At 47.6% G+C, this 18,885-nt stretch overlaps 1 protein-coding gene across 1 annotated transcript in view; it reads left to right on the top strand.

The window, feature by feature from the left end:
- CNGB1 (cyclic nucleotide gated channel subunit beta 1) overlaps positions 1-18,885 on the top strand; it is a 958,531-nt gene that overhangs the window by 657,852 nt on the left and 281,794 nt on the right. The window contains exon 30 of the mRNA XM_085637063.1: positions 16,960-17,024. Coding sequence (XP_085493189.1) covers positions 16,960-17,024 — 65 coding nt within the window. The remainder of the gene's footprint in view (positions 1-16,959; positions 17,025-18,885) is intronic.

Raw genomic sequence — 18,885 nt, 5'->3', positions numbered from 1 at the left:
CTGCTTTCCATAGTCCAGAATGGGCTGCTAGATTATAACACTCTATAATCCTAGCAGGCTCAGGAAGCATGGTAGAAATTCATGTTTAGTATGCCTAAACTCAGAATAATAAAATACGTCTTTTAGTAAAGGTTATTTTAATATCCTGGGTTTGCAAATGCTACTTTTAGAAAGTTAGCCTTTGCGTGCCTAACCATTTCAGTCCGCCTCTGCTGGGAGGGGTTATCTTCTTTGTGTGTAGCTTGAGTGACAGGGCTGGGAAGTTCCAGGAGACAGGCTGGGGCTGCCAGGTGGTGAATAGAGAGATTACACCAGGATGGGTGGGAGGAGTGCACCTTGACTCTGAATAGACCAGTGCTCTGCCACCACAATGCTGGCTCCACCCCCTGGGGAGCGTCTGATGTCTCTGCCCTGCCTGCTGAAAGAAGAAGCCAGAGTCCCAACAACAAAGTGCTCCTCACTGAAAAGAACTGGACTGGGATTATGCAAAGTCCCCCCTGGCCTGTAAAGACAAAAGAAACTTGGTATAAATGTAGAAGCCCTGCTCCTAAGAAATCAGATCCTGATTGAACCACGAAGAAACTCTGCCTGACTAGAAGGACCTGGAAGAAGCTGAAGGAGGAGTAACTTTCCCTGACCTGGGGAATTGGCCTGCAGTTGGTGCCTTGCTGAGAAAGGAGAGGAAAGGACTGAAAGAGACTTTGCACTTTGTTTATCAACAATCTCCAAGGGCTTGGAAGAAGAGCTTGCCCCCTGAACTGAGTCCCAGGACCATTGGACTCATCTGCCTTCCAAAATTGAGTTGCCTGGACGATTTGTTCTTGTTTCCCGCTGGATTTGGCCCCAGTACGCCTCGTACCCCATCCGCCGCGAAGCCGTGTCTTTGCCGCCCGGCACCGTGCGTCTACGCTGATCCAAATGCGTTAGTACGCGCCGTATCCCTCCCGGCCGCATTGCACCTAACCTTTCCCGCTGATTCGAGACGTACAACACTGTCTGCCGAACCCTGTACGCCGGACCCAAGCTCCATCGTCCCGCAGGTACGGTCCGTACGCTGCTAATGTACTGCACCGTGCCGTACTCAGAGCCGAGAAGCCGCAGTACGCTGATCCTCCCCGTACTCTGTACGGCGCCGAGAAGTGTCGCCGCCTATCCGCACCGAAGGTACGGCTCGAACGCCGAACGCCACGGACTCTGCAAGCTGATCCGGGCCATCCGCACGTATCCCTGAAGGTCCCGTACCAACGCCGCGTCCCGACGCCACGACCCGACCAGCATCTGAATACGCTGCCGAACTACGACCCGGACCCATCAACTTGTCCCGCACTGTCCGTCGCGGACCCCACGAACTTAAGGTACTTTGTTCTGTTCGCACCGCAGCGTGCACGTCCGGACCCCGGAGTCCGCACCGATTGTTTGACTCATACTTTCCTTGTTTTTAATGCGGACGAGTCGCACACCCAGGTACGAACCGTACAAAGCTTGAAAAGAAGCAGAATTGAGTAAAAGAAGCCTATTTTTGTATTTTAAGCCTTTCTACAAGAACATTGAACTCTGAAATAATACTGTGGTCATTTCTAATCGTTATTCTGGTCTTGTGCTAAGCCTTATATAAAGAAACCTATTTTTGATACAACCTTGACTGGTGTCCATTTGTGGTGTGTCATTGTATTACTGTATGTGTTCACAAATGCTTAAACTATGACGTCCTGAGAATATTCTTGACTGCTTGCGCCACACTACCTAAAGGGTGAGCAGGGGTTATTTGAAAGGGTGATCCCCTTCCTCTGACTTAGAATTGAGAGTCCCTGCTTGTCGCAAGTGCATACCTGTGCCAACTAGAGATTCCCAATTCTAACATTGGTGGTCAGCGGTGGGATTTGAATTTGCATTTGTGATTCATGTACAGTGATTGAGTGAACACCACGTAGTGAGTTTAGACCGATAACGCAGCCACACAGTATTGATTTTTGTTTTGCTGAAGAATCTCCACTTTAAGAAACCATGCCTAGCTCAGTCAATGGAGGCGGAGCGTCCTCTATATTCTCTGGGGTTGATGACATAGATTGGGAGGAGAGGGCACTGCTGAAGTGCACAAAGGAAGTCTTGAAAGGATACCTCTCCAAGTACAGAATTAACCAAACTGGATTGAAAAACAAGGAGCAGTACACAAAGGCGCTGAGGGCCTGGTACGAATCCAAGTTCCCAGAGAATGGGCGGGAGGTGACACCCCCAGAAGGTGCTTCTAAGCCTGGCAGAGGCCTGTCGCCAGAGGAGATGGCCGACAGGAGGGCTGCAAGAGCACATGAAGTGGAGATGGCAAAACTGCGAATGGAAATGGAAAGACAAAGGCTGGCCATGGAACATGAGGTAAAAATGAGGGAGTTGGATCTCAAGGTCAAGAGTTTAGACCGCTCTCCCTCTGGTGGCAGCAATATTGAATTTTCTAGTGCTGAGAGAGTAGTACGCATACCCAGAGATGTGGCGCCTGACTTGAAGGAGGGGGTTAACATACACCAGGAGGTTCAAGGGCATGAGGTAGCTCCAGTAGTGCGCAGTATCCCTGAAGGGAATAGGGTAACTGGCGCAGGGGTTCATGGTCCTAGTAGCGAGAGGGACACTCTACTGACTCTAGCTGAGAGGTGCAGCGAGAGGGGTTCCCCCAAAATTGAAGTCCTGGGGGGTGAGTGTGAAGACCGCCCAGAAGAGTGTGGGTTGTGTGACAGAGACAGTCAGATACTGTCTTGCCAGTCTCAGGAGAGTGGTGTGGAGTACGTGTGTGAGGCACTGGATGGTAAGGTGAAGGATAGTTTGGTTAACCCTGCTAGGGGGCTGTGTGATCCAATTGTGGGAGAGCATATTGTAAGTCCCTGTTTTCCAGAGCTATGCCAACACCGGTGTGAGGGTGAGTTCTCTGACCGCAGAGAGCTCACATTGGAGGCAGACCTTTTGGTGGATTCCAGAGGGTCTGGAGAGGCATTGGGGAGTGACCCCGTGGGGAGTGGCTCAGGTATCTTCCAACACAGAGTGGTGGGAGTGGTGCAGAGTAGCCCAGCTAGGTCCCCTGGTAGTGGGAGGGGTGTAGGGGCTCACGTCCTGTCTCAGTGGAGAAGGAGTGAGTGTGGGGCTGCGTGCCCCCAGGTGCCCGAAACCCAGTCTCAGAGCCTGGATGGTTTTTTAAGGGAACACCAGGCGGGGAAACCTAGGCTGTCCTGATGGTCCGGCGGTTGAGGGGGATCCCCTAGTGTCTAGTGGACGGGGAGTGTCTGTAAGCAGGCCTCCCTCGGTTCTGGTGTCTGGCAGTACCGCTCCAGTTGAGAGGGTGCAGAAGTCCAGAGAGAGGGGTGAGAGGGGGAAAGAGTCCCCAGTGGAAGAAACAGTGGGTCAGGGGCCAGTCAGAAGGGCTGCGTCACCAGTGAATGACCATGGTGACACCACTTCTGTCCTGGGGGATCTTCAGGCACTGTCAGATGGACAGGGGTCGGGAGATCAGCACCAGGCAGACTGTCACACGACCCAGGAGTTATGTGTCACCCTCAGGGGGGGCATGCGTGCTCCCCGGGATGTCCTGGTGCGCCAGGCGAGCGTTCAACCGCATGGGTTGGAGCCAGGGTTGGGAAGCCAGGTTCAGGTGTTGTCTGACCTGGAGGGTGGGACCACTGTAAGCCGTGTCCTGACCCATGTTGCTTCTAGGGGTACCACGCCAGTTGGGAGTGGGCAGTACTCTGGAAGGGGGTGCAGAGGGAGGGAGTCCTCGCCTCTGAGCCTGGCTCAACTGATGGGTGTAGACCCTAGGTTGGAGGGCCAGGTTCAGGGTGTCCCCCCTGACCTGGACACCCAGTTGCAGGATAGAACCCCTGAACTGGTGGGCGAATTGCGCAGGACACCTGCCCCAGGTGCCCTGGCAATTCTGGAAGGGGTACCACTCCAGGTGGGAGGGTACCGAGCCCCAAGAGGGAGGACCGGGTGTGGGAGAGGCCACCCCAGTCTTTAGTCCAGCCGCCGGGTACAGTCCTGGGGCTGGTGGGTCAGTGCCAGGATGTCATACCTGACCTGACAAGGGGGAGAATGGACAAAGGGTGCCAAGCACCTGGGGCTACTTTCCCCCGCTCCCTGGCGCCACAGAGGTTTGAGAGCCCTGAGAGGCATACGGCCTGGGTCTCATCCCTGACTACTGTCAGTGGCCACTGTAGCATTTTGCTGTCTGTCTGTTGGGACACACCTGTGGGCCAGTTAAGGTTAGGTGCTGCACAGGTGGTGTCCACAGGTGAGGAGAAGGGTTCCCCAGGGATTGGCTTGGTGGGCCCTGAGAGTATGGACAGAGGGATTCCAATAGGTTCAGATTGGCGTAGAACTGGAGTCTGCCCCTGCAGTTGCGGGCCAGGTCCTTGTTCTATCGCCCCAAGCAGGGAAGACCATCACGGTGGTGATTGGTCTACCCTGCGTTTTGGCTGGAAGGGGGTTGTGTTGGACTTGGCCCTTTTTGCAGGGTCATCCCTAAACTTTTTGCTTTCCTCCTGTATTTTTTCTGACCTTGTGTTGGCTGTTTTATGACTCTGGGCACCTTACCACTGCTGACCAGTGCTAAGGTGCATATGCTCTCCCTATGGTAAAATGTATTATGTGAATTGACTTCCATGTTTGGCTTATTTGGTTTACTATCAGTCCCTAGTAGAGTGCACCAGGGGTGCCAAGGGCTTGTATATCCAAATGCTGCTAGTGGGCTTGCAGCACTGGTTGTGCCACCCACCGAAGCAGCCTGGTAAAATGTGTCTAAGGTCTGCCATTGCAGAACCTGCATGCAGTCTGGTACTGTCATGCTGACTGGGCAAGTGTCCCCACTTGCCAGTCCCTAAACCTTCCCTTACCTTCATATTAGTCACCCCTATGGTAGGCCCTAGGGCAGGGTGCATTGTAAGGATAAGGTAGGACATGCCCTGAGGTGTGTGGCATGTCCTAATAGTGAATTACAGCCATTTTCGTTTTTCACTATTGTAAGGCTACCTGCTCTCCATAGGCCAGAATGGGCTGCTAGATTATAACACTCTATAATCCTAGCAGGCTCAGGAAGCATGGTAAAAATTCATGTTTAGTATGCCTGAACTCAGAATAATAAAATACGTCTTTTAGTAAAGGTTATTTTAATATCCTGGGTTTGCAAATGCTACTTTTAGAAAGTTAGCCTTTGCGTGCCTAACCATTTCAGTCCGCCTCTGCTGGGAGGGGTTATCTTCTTTGTGTGTAGCTTGAGTGACAGGGCTGGGAAGTTCCAGGAGACAGGCTGGGGCTGCCAGGTGGTGAATAGAGAGATTACTCCAGGATGGGTGGGAGGAGTGCACCTTGACTCTGAATAGGCCAGTGCTCTGCCACCACAATGCTGGCTCCACCCCCTGGGGAGCGTCTGATGTCTCTGCCCTGCCTGCTGAAATAAGAAGCCAGGGTCCCAACAACAAAGTGCTCCTCACTGAAAAGAACTGGACTGGGATTATGCAAAGGCTCCCCTGGCCTGTAAAGACAAAAGAAACTTGGTATAAATGTAGGAGCCCTGCTCCTAAGAAATCAGATCCTGATTGAACCACAAAGAAACTCTGCCTGACTAGAAGGACCTGGAAGAAGCTGAAGGAGGAGTAACTTTCCCTGACCTGGGAGATTGGCCTCCAGTTGGTGCCTTGCTGAGAAAGGAGAGGAAAAGACTGAAAGAGACTTTGCACTTTGTTTTTCAACAATCTCCAAGGACTTGGAAGAAGAGCTTGCCCCCTGAACTGAGTCCCAGGACCATTGGACTCATCTGCCTTCCAAAATTGAGTTGCCTGGACGATTTGTGCTTGTTTCCCGCTGGATTTGGCCCCAGTACGCCTCGTACCCCATCCGCCGCGAAGCCGTGTCTTTGCCGCCCGGCACCATGCGTCTACGCTGATCCAAAAGCGTTAGTACGCGCCGTATCCCTCCCGGCCGCATTGCACCTAACCTTCCCCGCCGATTCGAGACGTACAACACTGGCTGCCGAACCCTGTACGCCGGACCCAAGCTCCATCGTCCCGCAGGTACGGTTCGTACGCTGCTAACGTACTGCACCGTGCCGTACTCAGAGCTGAGAAGCCGCAGTACGCTGATCCTCCCCGTACGCTGTACGGCGCTGAGAAGTGTTGCCGCCTATCCGCACCGAAGGTACGGCTCGAACGACGAACGCCACGGACTCTGCAAGCTGATCCGGGCCATCCGCACGTATCCATGAAGGTCCCGTACCAACGCCGCGTCCCAACGCCGCGACCCGACCAGCATCTGAATACGCTGCCGAACTGCAACCCGGACCCATCAACTTGTCCCGCACTGTCCGTCGCGGACCCCACAAACTTAAGGTACTTTGTTCTGTTCGTGCGCGTCACGGACCCCGGAGTCCGCACCGATTGTTTGACTCGTACTTTCCTTGTTTTTAATGCGGACGAGTCGCACACCCAGGTTCGAACCGTACAAAGCCTGAAAAGAATCTGAATTGAGTAAAAGAAGCCTATTTTTGTATTTTAAGCCTTTCTACAAGAACATTGAACTCTGAAATAATCCTGTGGTCATTTCTAATCATTATTCTGGTCTTGTGCTAAGCCTTATATAAAGAAACCTATTTTTGATACAACCTTGACTGGTGTCCATTTGTGGTGTGTCATTGTAGTACTGTATGTGTTCACAAATGCTTAACCTATGACGCCCTGAGAATAGTCTTGACTGCTGGCACCACACTACCTAAAGGGTGAGCAGGGGTTATTTGAAAGGGTGATCCCCTTACTCTGACTTAGAATTGAGAGTCCCTGCTTGTCGCAAGTGCCTACCTGTGCCAACTAGAGATTCCCAATTCTAACACCCAGCCTATCTGCTTACTCCCCTAAACAACTTGGAGTGCATATTAGATGCACTAGTGATTGGATACTGTAGTGCCTTATGAGCCCCTAGTATATGGTACCCTAGGTACCAAGGGCCTAGATACTTCACAGGCCTACCAGGGGCTGAAGCATGTATTATGCTACCCCTGGGAAGCAGACTAAATCTGACACCACAGGCCTGCTACTGCGGCCTGGGTGAGGTAGTGTTAGCACTCCTCACTGAGGTATAGGTTCCTATATCTCACCATACACACACATATAAACCTATCAGTCACCCCTAAAGCAGGCCCTATCAATCCTGAGGGCAGGGTGCTTGGTTTACAATGTGAGGGGGTGCCTCTGCATGAGCAGGACCCCTCTGCAGCTGGCAGAGTCTATTCTCTGTGGCTGTTGGTGGATGCGGTTAAACCATATACTCTTAAGTGCATTATAACCTACCGGTAAATGCTAACTTTGGAATGACTGCATCAAAACATGTCGTGTTTGGTGTCAAACAATTTGGAATCATACCCCCACACCAGTAACTGCTCTGGGAGTATGATCCCACCCTTCTAGAGGGGACGACATGTACTCACTGTGGAAACACGGTAGAAATCTGAAAGAGCCCTGGCATCACAAAATGGATGCCACCAGCACAGACACTGGGCTGCCCTCCTGCTGCTGACTGAAACTCGCAGTGGAGGAGGCCCAACAATAGGCATCCTGTCACAGGGAGGTGTCACCACCTTCCAGACAGGATTTAGTGTATTGGGGCTGGCTGGGTGCACTCCTAGAGTGCTTTGAAGTCCTGCACTGGGGGAGCAGTAGGCTCCTCTGTGCATATGCCAGCTCAAACCGGTTCAGGGGCTACCTGTCCCTGCTCTGGGGTGAAACTGGACAAAAGGGAAGTGGGTGTAACCACCCCCTACCCTGACCCTCCCAGAGGAGTGGTCATAAAGCTAGTCCCTCCCTTTCTTTTAGTATAAGATAGGGAGCCCTTGCCATTGCAAACTAGATATCCCTGGATAACGCTTTACAAGAAGAATCCTGGTCCTTCGACGTTCCACTACCTTTGGAAGAAGGAAGAATCTCCCTTGGAGTCAAGGAGTGACTCCCCTGCTTGGCAGGCACCAAAACTTTGAATCAACGGTCGCAAACTTTCCCGCTGGAGTCCGAAGTCCCTGCAGCCCCGGAAGTAGATTTCCTGACTTCTCGATGGCCATTGTGAATCCCCAGCAGAGCTGAGGTGAGTGGACCCCACGAGTGACGAAGAACAGTAATACCCGGGTACCGTGCACTATTGTCCCCCACCTGGACCCCACCTGCCCAGCGAATTATAGACCAATATCGCTGCTCCCTTCTCCCATTAAGATTCTGGAGAAACTGGTTACTAGGCATTTATCCAGTTTTTTGGAGACCAATCTCTGCCTGGACATGTCTCAATTTGGCTTCAGACCTGCACACGGCACGGAGTCTGCCCTGGTGACCGCCTTAGACGATCTTCGTTCGCGGGCCGACACTGGTCGAGCAGCCTTTTTAGTGCTGCTCGACATGTCGGCCGCATTCGATACGGTCAACCACGACATCTTGGTCAGAAGACTTGAGGATGTAGGGGTGAAGGGCTTGGCCCGTGACTGGCTGGTCTCCTATCTGGGTGATAGGCAGCAGGTAGTGGCCCTGCCACCTTTCCAGTCGGAGATCAAAGCAGTTAAGCAGGGTGTTCCGCAAGGGTCTGCCATCAGCCCTATTTTGTTCAACCTCTACCTTTGCCCTCTAGTGAGTCTGATTAAATCATTCGGCATCTCGGTTATTAACTATGCCGATGATACACAGCTCATCTTTTCCATCGAGGGCAAAGATGCGGTGCCTTTGGAGACCTTCCATCAGTGTATGGCGTCAACTGCGGAATGGTTGAGGCAGAACTCTCTGCAGCTTAACGGCTCAAAAACAGAGGTATTACACTGCTCGTTGGATCGGGTCCCCCGGCCGCTGCCTCCTGACTTTTGGCCCGCCTCTTTTTTGGATGCTCCTTTGGCAGCAGCCTCTGCCAGGAATCTGGGTGTAGTGCTTGGGCCCAATCTTCAACTGGACCTTTTTGTAAATAAAACTGTAGCCACTTGTATGATGCTGCTCCGTATGCTGTGGAAGATCTTGCCGTTGCTGCCGACCCGTGTTCGGCCAGAAGTAGTGCGCTGCACCATACTGAGTAGGTTGGACTACTGCAACGCACTGCTTCTGGGAGCCCCAGCCAATTTGGTGGCTAAATTGCAACGTGTGCAGAATATGGCGGCCAAGTTGGCCTTGTCCCGGCGCCGTTCCGACTCTTCCTCCAGGGCACTAGCCGATCTCCATTGGCTACCTGTCCCGCAACGAGTTATCTTTAAAGCACTTTGCTTAGTGTTCAGAGGACTACATGGACAAGGACCGGTTCCGTTGCAAGAATTGTTCCAGTGGTATGTACCCACTCGCTCCCTTCGATCGCTCTCAGCACATTTTGTGGTAATCCCTAAGGTAATGAGAGCTCGGATGGGTGGGCGAGCTTTTGGATTTGTGGCCGCCAAACAATGGAACACTCTTCCCTTGTCGCTAAGGAGCTCCGGAGATTTTCTTTCTTTTAAGAGGGAACTCAAAACATTTCTCTTTCCTAGGTCTGTTTAAATCTCGTTAACTACTCTGGGTGGTGTTGGTATAATTGTCTGAAGCGCCAGGATACCCTTCGGGTGACAGTCTGCGCTATACAAGTATGCCATACATACATACATACATACATTGTCGAGTGCAACCCCTTCACGACATTCTACGAACTTGTGCATTGGAACATTTGTGGCCCAAGCCTCCAGCAGGTTGTGCACCGAAAATCCGAGGCCTACCCCGTCCCGAGTGACCGTGGGCTCCTGTAAAGCATTTCCTCATGAGGCGTCTTTGCGATCCCTTGCCCATTGGCTTGTGGGTCCCCTGAAGACTTTCTGATCAAACAAAAGGGCTCCCCTGTTTGCTCCAAGCCTGCCCTCACTTACTCTTGCTGGGTGAGTCCCTCAGACCTTGCTGGTCTGCACCATTGACTTTATTCACTTTCCACGAGACTTGCTATTGCCAAGGCTTGTTGGCTCCAATCCGGTTGCCGACACCTCAGTAAGCTGCAGACATCGTGGGACACTCCGAATCCAGCTGCTGGTCATCATCAATGCCTCCTGGTCCTTGTGAGCGAAGAGTCAAAACACCCTTGATCGCCTGAAATCACCCGACTTCCGTGGGCATCCATCTTCCTGGCCCCAGGTCACTGGCAAGTGACTGTGAACACTGTCCCTTCTGCTTTCAGGTCATCTTCATCCTGAATCCAGCCTTGGATTCCACCGGACACTTCTCCAGTCTTCGCAAACAGCAAATCTTCTTTGGCTTCCATAGAAAACAGCGACGCGACCCGACACCAAAAGACACCTATGCACCCGGTTCCCATCGGTGAGGTAACTTGTGCACTCCGGTGCCCTAGTGTGTGTTGGCCCTCGAATTACTTACCTTGTAAGTGGCTTGCTTGTAGACTTCCTCGAAGTACCCTAAAACTTTAAAAATCCAACCGCAACTTGCTCCATTGAAATCAATAGGGAACCCGCAGCTGTGTTCTCACCCTGCATGCGTCTCCCGTGGGTCTTTTACTTACCTGCCTTGGGTGGATTAGTGAAGCCCCAGCGATTCTACAGGCCCTAGGCCTTGTCCCTCTGCAAGTCGACTTTCCTAAACCTCTTTTTTAGTATATGGTCTGGTACGCCCCTAGGGCCCCAGCCATATTTGTGCTTAACTTATTGTGAAACGTTGATATTTGAATGTGTTCCTGTCTTCTAATCTCATAAAGAGATTAGTAGAGTGTTTCTAGAAATAAATACATATATATTTTATTTATATATACCTGCGTGGTGTCCTTTCATTTGGTAATTCAAGAGATTATAAGGTAAAACAAGCTGCTTTACATTCCTCTGAGACTTAGCCTGAAGGCTGCTCTCCACAGCTACCACTAGGATAGCTTTCTTTAAAAGGTTGTTTTAAACCTATCTACCATAAGAGTCGAATTGGACTGGTGCAATGTGGCCACTGTAACTAGTGACCAGCATATGCCAGGCCAACTTCTCACACTGCTTCACCCAACTCAATGTAGATTCTTCACACCTGACTGCAGTAAAGAGTAATTTGTCAAGTGTAAAATAGACCTGAGAAACAAAATTATGACAATTCGATAACTAACCCATGCCCTACTTCTACCATAACCTTCTGAGGCTTCCAGAAGACTAGTACTTACTCTCTGCCCAGAGGAGACATGTCGGAGGAGGACATTATAAATCATGAATAACAAAACAAATGCACCATACTAATGGAAAAATAAAAATTGACCAGCTCTGATAAGAACCTGGTCAGCTCCAAAGTAGGTGCTATCTGGAGCTCTGATTGGAAAGGAGACCAAAGTCTCAGGGGGGCTTAATGGCCCAGTAATAGAAAACAGTGCCCCATTGCCCACTTAGCTGTACTTTCCCATTGCGACCAGTGAGTCCCAGGAGATCATGGTTAAACCATGTTACCATGGTCATCAGGTACCACCACAGCAATGTCAAAAGGATACCCACTAATATGCATTAATACCAACTTCTCCTACCACATTAATGGAAAAACAACTCGAAGATCCTGAGTTGGAATCCAAAGTTTGCCCGTAGAGAACTGCAGGAATAAACAAGGGTGTGGTTTGGGCCAAAAAAGATCGAGTGCTCATTCAATAGGGTAGAAAAGTTGGTTTGATCTCTAAGGCCAGACCCTACTTGCTGGTTGCCTGCTTCTAATGGAGAACAGAGGTAAGAGGAGACACAGACATCCATTTTCCTGTGCCTGTTGGAAACTTTTCTGTGCCACCTGACTCTGAAAGAAGAAGAAGAGTCTGTAATACATGTGCCAATAGACTGGAATCTCAGCTTTCTGGAGAAAGGAGAGGGTGAAGAAAAGGTGAGAACATTCCTGCCCTATGACTTCAACCACCAACGGTGTAAGACAGCCTTAAACACCCCATTATAAATAACAGTGCACAAGATCGGAAAACTCCCTCCTCGGATTAACACCCAATGTCCATGGTGCATCATGCCTTACAGCACAGACCCCCAAAGCATCACTCTCTTGCGATAAAGAAGGCAGCCTCCTTGAAGATGTTATCTCTGAAGGAACGACCAATGAGTTGTAAGTACCCAATTCACAAAAGAAATGGAAATTCCGGAGGGTCAGGGCTCCACCGGGAGCTTTTCATAGAACCAGCAAGAAATCTTTTCAAGGTACCAACCAACCACATTGAATAGTAAGTATACTCTTCTTTTTTTTTATTTCAATGATGTCTTCATCAGCACAGCATTCAGAAAGAGAGAAACCTAAGAAAGGAAGGCCTGGCTATTTCTCTGGGTGTCTGGTTTGAAAACTGAATGAAAAGATTAGGAAGATTGTCTCAGCAAATTTGATGTCAGTAATCGTGAACCTAAATGTCAGCAGTGTGCAGTTAAATTCTGGTCAGAATCTTGGCAAACAAACAGATAATTGCATTAGAGAATTTAAAATAGAACATATAGAGCAACGCTACATAACTTGCTGTACAGCTTTTGGTAGGCGAAGATGTACAAAACATTTAAAATGGTGTAAATAGGTTAGCAGTTCAATCGAGAAGAGCAGGCTGCTTTACTTATGAGCTGCTGATACAATCACTGACTAAAGAAGGGGAAGGGGAGTTTGACTTTTAGGCTGGCATGTCCCACCAGCAGTTGCCAGAGAGGTAGGAAGCTTCCATGTCCCATTAGGTGTGAGCCACCACCAATAGACATAAATACACAGCAGTTATTTGATCAGTCAGGAAGGTTGACAAATTGTAAACAGAAACCAAAGATAAAAAGAATCAGCTGGTAAACTCTGCGGACTGGAGGCAAGAGCAGTAGTTATGGGTTTAGCACTCCTCACACCCACTTAAGTTCTGAACCATTGCATACCAGCCATTAGAATGTATGTTATGATACTGATAATGTTTGTGTGCACCTTCATCCTCGATGGGAAGGTTTGGGTATTGTTGTTTGACTATTCTGGTCAAAGCACGCCACACAGCCTGTTTGCTCTTTTTAGGTTACAGATATTCCAAGGAGTGTTGCCACACACTCCCTAGGAATAATTACAACATCTTGCACTACAAGCCCTCAAAGTTCACAACACAGTTATGTACAAGGTACTATGGTTTTTGGCTCCAGGGTTTGGTGTTCACAGGACACCTTCAGCCTCTCACAATAAAATCCTGCAAAGCAATTCTCGGTTTTCCGTGTAGTGTGTTAAAATCACACTTCCAGAATAGCACAAGCAAGATTTAGAATCTTTAGTCCTTAAGTAGTGTTCACAGGACACTCTCCAACACTTTACTAAAAAGAAATGCACCATGGTTCTCTGATTTCAGGGTTGTATGTTGCTCATTACATGCCCAGGCTACCACAAAGAGAGTTGTCTTCAGGTAGAATGTTCACAGTACACTCCCACAGGTATTGCTGCAGTGTCTCACTCTCTAGTTCCAGTTCAGCACAGTCCCCCACAACACCCTGTCCTGCATAGTCATGCACACCTAGGTAGGTAAAGGATCAATATTCTACTTATCTCTGGCTAGAACTGAGGCCAAAGACATTTTCTCGTTTCATCTTGCCTCTCTCACACCTATTTGAAGAGATCAAACTCTCATTGTGTTTGTGCATGCTCCAGTGAGATAGCACAGCCTCACATATGCTCCACAAGATTACAAGTATTGCTTGTGAAAGGATGGGATCCTAAATCATACGAGATTTAAAACATTTTGTGGCAGAACATGCCTTAGTCTGCCTGGTTTAAGCAGATATGTTGGGGCTCACAATTGACCACTTCCTCTGGGACCTTTGTCCACTGGCACTTTTAACGTCAATGTTTGAATGTGCTATTGTAAAGCCAGATGAGACAGACAACAAGAAGCACATCCTAAGATCACTCTTCCACTGGCTATTATTCTTGCACACAGGCCTGCGCAGCTTGCTCAAGTGGGACTAAGACTGTGAAGCATCCTAACACATCCTCCTAATAGCACCTAGCAATGTTTGGGTCCACCACCACCACTGTTGTCACTGGACCCCAAACGAGGAAACCTACATTCCCTTTCTCACATTGGTTTTTACTAAAGCTGGAGAAACAAGGGTCTAGATGGTGCCATCCAAGACTCCTTTTTCAATTACATTCTCAGACGATATCTAGAGCAGGGTGCTTAAAGCAGCAAAATATTTAGTTAGCTTTACATTTCAATCGTGCAGCATTGTTACAGTACCTTCTGTTGGGACAGAAAAGTCCTCTGCATTATAATGGACATTTACCCCTGCCTTGAGTGCACAACTGTACTGTTGTCTGTATCCCTAATGGTGATTTTGTCATAGGTGAACACAGATCAAGCATGTGCGCCATGACTTAGGCCTGTCTCACGGATCGCTGTCTTGCTGTTGCACACAAAGCACTACCCTCATGGTGGTGGAAGACTACCGCCTTCACCAGGAGTTAAAAAGCATGAGTGCGGTGGTGGCAGCATATATCAGTTATGGATACATTATGTGTGTGTTGTATGTCACAATATAATTGCCAAAATATAGGCTCACCAAAGTATTGCAGCCTACTTTTCGTGCTCCACCGGATGTAGATTTTTTTATTAACTCCAATGGGGTGATAGTTTTGTAAACAATATTTAGGTCACAATATTTTGTTAGGCTACATTTAAGCAACACTATTCTGGCACTTTACCACTAGAGTGCATCTTCTCCCCGACACACAGGACAAATTGCCGGACCTGAACAGCTACAAATCTAGCCTGGCCCAGCTATCCTGACCAAGTAACAGTGCCCAGTCCTACATCACGTCAGGTCAGGTCATACAATGCCTACTTGGGGTCTGTAGATAGATGCTTATTGTCACCAGCTGACACAGACACACAATGTGCCTTCTTGCCCTCTTGGCAGGCCGATGTTTCAGGTATGGTCTTTTTAGCACAAAGACCACAGCTTGAAAAGAATCTCCTTTAGGGACTAAGCTGTTTTCTGAATGTTTACACTTTTTCATGTAGTTGAAGTGATGTCAAGAGCCAGGATATAAAGTAATTTGCTCAAGACTATAAAATTGTGGAGAAACAGCGTGCTGCGATTCGAACTTTCAGCTTCCGATTGTATAGTCATCTATACTTAGTCACTAAATCAAATCTCCTCCCACAACTTCAGGGCCATTCCAATCTCCAGGACCTCACAATCATCATTGTGGCCACTTAGCCATGGAATTGTTTCAGTGTTGCAAGACCTCCTGTACCCATTAACATAGTCGACTAACTAAAATGCAAAGCTGATGAATGGAATATTTGCAAAAGCATCAACCACCGATGGTTGCTTTTGTCGCATTCCAGTCCATTGTTTTTTTATGTCGCATTCCAGTCCACTGGGTTTTTTTGTTGCCCACTATGCCACTTCAGATGGGGACCAGGCATATGAACCTCAGACTTGCTGTTTCTCCATTAGGATTAGTCCAAACCGAAATACCGGGACTGAGCACTCTAGACAAAACAGTTCTTGGGTAGCTTGCGTTCCTGTCCAGAAGAGGTCTTCCCAGACATTTTAGGTGGACTATTTCTATTGAAGCAGGACCAAGGTTGAATTGGATATTGCTCATCCTTTTTGTGGTACAATGGGCAAAAACAACCTACTAGAATGCCTTCCCAAGCGACTGCACCATAGCTAAATGCTAAACTACTTCACTTGCTCAGCATTCCTCAAGAGTCACAACTTTTCCGGAGAAAAAAATTGAAGGAGAGGCAGGTAGATAAAATGATTAGAACATGGCCACACAATTGGGTCGAGTGAGGATGTTGGAATGAGAACTCAGGTCTTCTCATTCTACAGTCTATAACAAATTGAACACTACACCATACATTCTCATAAAATTCAGGATCCAGGAGCATCCCAGTCATGGTCGCAGGAAATCACTTTCTCAAACCTGCCTGACCAGACTGTTCAACAGTTTTCAGAAGCCGCCTTTCCTCCTCTTATACATAAGAAACAATAGTTACCAAGAGGGCTCAAGCAAGTGAGATTCTTCTCACTGTCATCTGCAGGTCACACCTTAAAATCTCAGGTGGGAAGATTGACTTTTGCTCCTTCTGTAGTTGTGTAACTGAGTACTGAAGAATGAGATATTAGAAACATGTATTATTTACAGTGCTTAAAAACAAAAGACCTGCATGAAGCACTATAGAAAAATACGTCAAACACCCAATAATGCCAGTGGATGTGTTCGCCTGACTACCCTTCATGGATGGGCCTAAACCAGTCATGACAGTCAAAAACCCTTCTTGCTTGTTCCTGTCTTGTAGGCCCATGTTACCCTTTTACCACTCAGACCTCAATCATATGGGTTCCTTTAATTCTGATGGGCCCAGAAACAGGAGTTATGGAGTCCATTGAAGTGATGTTATTTCACACTGAGGTTTAAGCTGCTGAAACAGACATAATCTCTGTGTAAAACACTGAGCAGAACCATGCAGGAATCAGTGCGGAAACAATAATTCCTGCCTAATGGTCCCTAAAATCTCAAAATAATCTTTACCCCCCACCCTGTCATTACCGGGCCCCTGTTAACCCTCCATTCTAAAGAATCATCATACAGGTATCTAACTTCATCACCACCGCACATCACAACCATCTGTCTTCCATTCTCATAGTACTGAACCTTTCTGCCACCTTCAACACTACTTGATCATGGTCCAGCACTCTCCTCTCTCACTCGTACCTCGTTCTCCTCCTATGGCACTCATCCCATTCCCATACCTTGTGTGTGTCCTACAAGGATCAGTCTGTGGCCCACTTTTCACCTCTTCTTTGCATTCTCATATTACCTCTATGCAAGTGACATCCAAAACATATTTTCTTTCCATCTTTCAACCCCTGCTTCCAAACACTCATCTCTGACTGCTTCACACTAAAATGTCCTTAAATTTTGTGGTGCTTAGCTGTTTATTCATAACATGTTCTAATGCCTAGATGTAACTGTTTCTGTCTTACAGTACATGGCCTTCTTCGAATTTAACAACCGCTTGGAAGCTATCCTCAGCAAGGCTTACATCTACAGGTGAGTTCAGGAACCCACAGGCAGATACAACGTACAAGGATTCTCCAGGAAATCAGATGTTACTTGTTGCCATTTTCTAACAGACCAACTTGTACACTCCAGGTAAAAATAATCATTTCAGTTTTGGCCTAATGTGGCATTGTTGACATGGCCCCTACTTATGGATAAGTGGGCTAATGTGGCAGCGGCAGCAAGACCCATACTAATGGATAACTCAAGTTGGTACAGACTGGCATATGGGACTGTCAGCTAGTATCATATCTTGAAGTGAATTTGGGAAACCTGATGCATTTCTAGGGAACCACTTCCTTGGATCACCCTAAGTCTTACAATTGATAGTAGCAGAGTGAAACACTATTCACGGATATCCCACAAAAAATTGTATTGCTTCTATTAGCAATTTCCCTAAGTGGATAATTTTTCAGGAAAATCTTGGTTACCATGAGTGCTGCGGTAAAGAATAAATAAAATGTTCAGCCCTATTCCTTTCTGTCTGTGCAGGAAACGTGTGAACTTTACAGGCTAATTATTTACTATTGGGCCTGTTTACTACTTCAAAATAATGTAACCTCTAATTTCCAGGAAAATAAAACATGTAATTCAGTTCGCTGGTTAAAAGACCTGTTTAACGGTTGAGACTAGAATCCATGCCAGTGTTCTTTGTCAGTTTCAAAAAATATGTTACATAAACTATAGAGCCCAACTCAATTGGATCAAACTAAGAACCCTCCCATTGACCTAAGGAGAAAAAATCACTTTGCTTTAAAAAATTTAAAAAAAACTCTCACCCACCAGTGGTACTCGTTGGTGGCCTGCTTTGTTATAGAGTTCCTTTCCGTTCCGCTACCAAACGGGGCGTGCTACAATCTGTGAGGCACATGGGAGCACTCTGTTGAGTTGAAGACGCAATAGGGGAGTGAGTGGGGGTAGGGTTACTCTTTAAAAATACCTGCCTGGTAGCCCTACTGTTCTAATGTGGGCGCCAGCCGGTATGATTCAAAACGGGAAAAGTTAGGAAGTCTCAGGGCTCTAGTTACCCCTACTTCCTATGATGAAGGAGCCCACCAAGCAGTACTGTGGTGGATGAGAGTTCTTTAAAGCAAAAATATTATTTTTCTCTTTAGGTCGACAGGAGGATTCGTAGATTGAGCCAGTCGAGTTGGGCTCTATAGTTTGTGTAAAGTTCTGTGTCACAGAAGGAATAGCCCATTCTCTACAGTACCTCTTCACTCCCCTTAATTTGTTTGTGGAGTTTAAGAAATTCAAATTAAAATTAACCATCTCAGTGTTAGTTATCTTACCCGCTATAGAGTGATGAAAGGCTGGCGAGCCTCTGCTTTCTAACAGACCATGCCACAGTCATGTCATCCCAATAAATCTAGGTTTCATTTAAGGAAAGTTTTTAATACACTTTATATCCTTTTACAAGCCAACCTTAGCATTTATTTCAATTTGTAAATACTTTTTAGAACTTTTACAAGCTTTAGGAGTGATTATTAGAAAGTTTAAAAATAATATCAATGGATAATATCTTGATTGATGAGTAGTAACGTTTTTCTTAAATTTAAAGAGCATTTAGCAAGAAATTCCTTCTTTTAAAACCGCCTCTGTAAGTTTCACATGCTTCCCATCTTTGGAGAGCTCAGCTCACTGATCTACATTTGGATCTCTTTTTCGAAGGCCTCTGAAACTGACACAAAGAAAAACTATAAATCATCCTTTTGGACACAAAAAATTGCTTTCTCCCTTGAGATTTAATGGACACACATTTGTGTTTTTTGCTTGTCTGCAACATCCATCTGACCTAGCGGGGGACTGAAAAACTGTTCTTGCTTCATGCCATGCATCCGTAAAAAATGAT

Source organism: Triturus cristatus, chromosome 12 (assembly GCF_964204655.1).
Source record: "Triturus cristatus chromosome 12, aTriCri1.1, whole genome shotgun sequence".
Lineage (NCBI taxonomy): Eukaryota > Metazoa > Chordata > Amphibia > Caudata > Salamandridae > Triturus > Triturus cristatus.
Note: the sequence above shows the minus strand (reverse complement) of the source record. Positions and strands in the feature narration are given on the sequence as shown.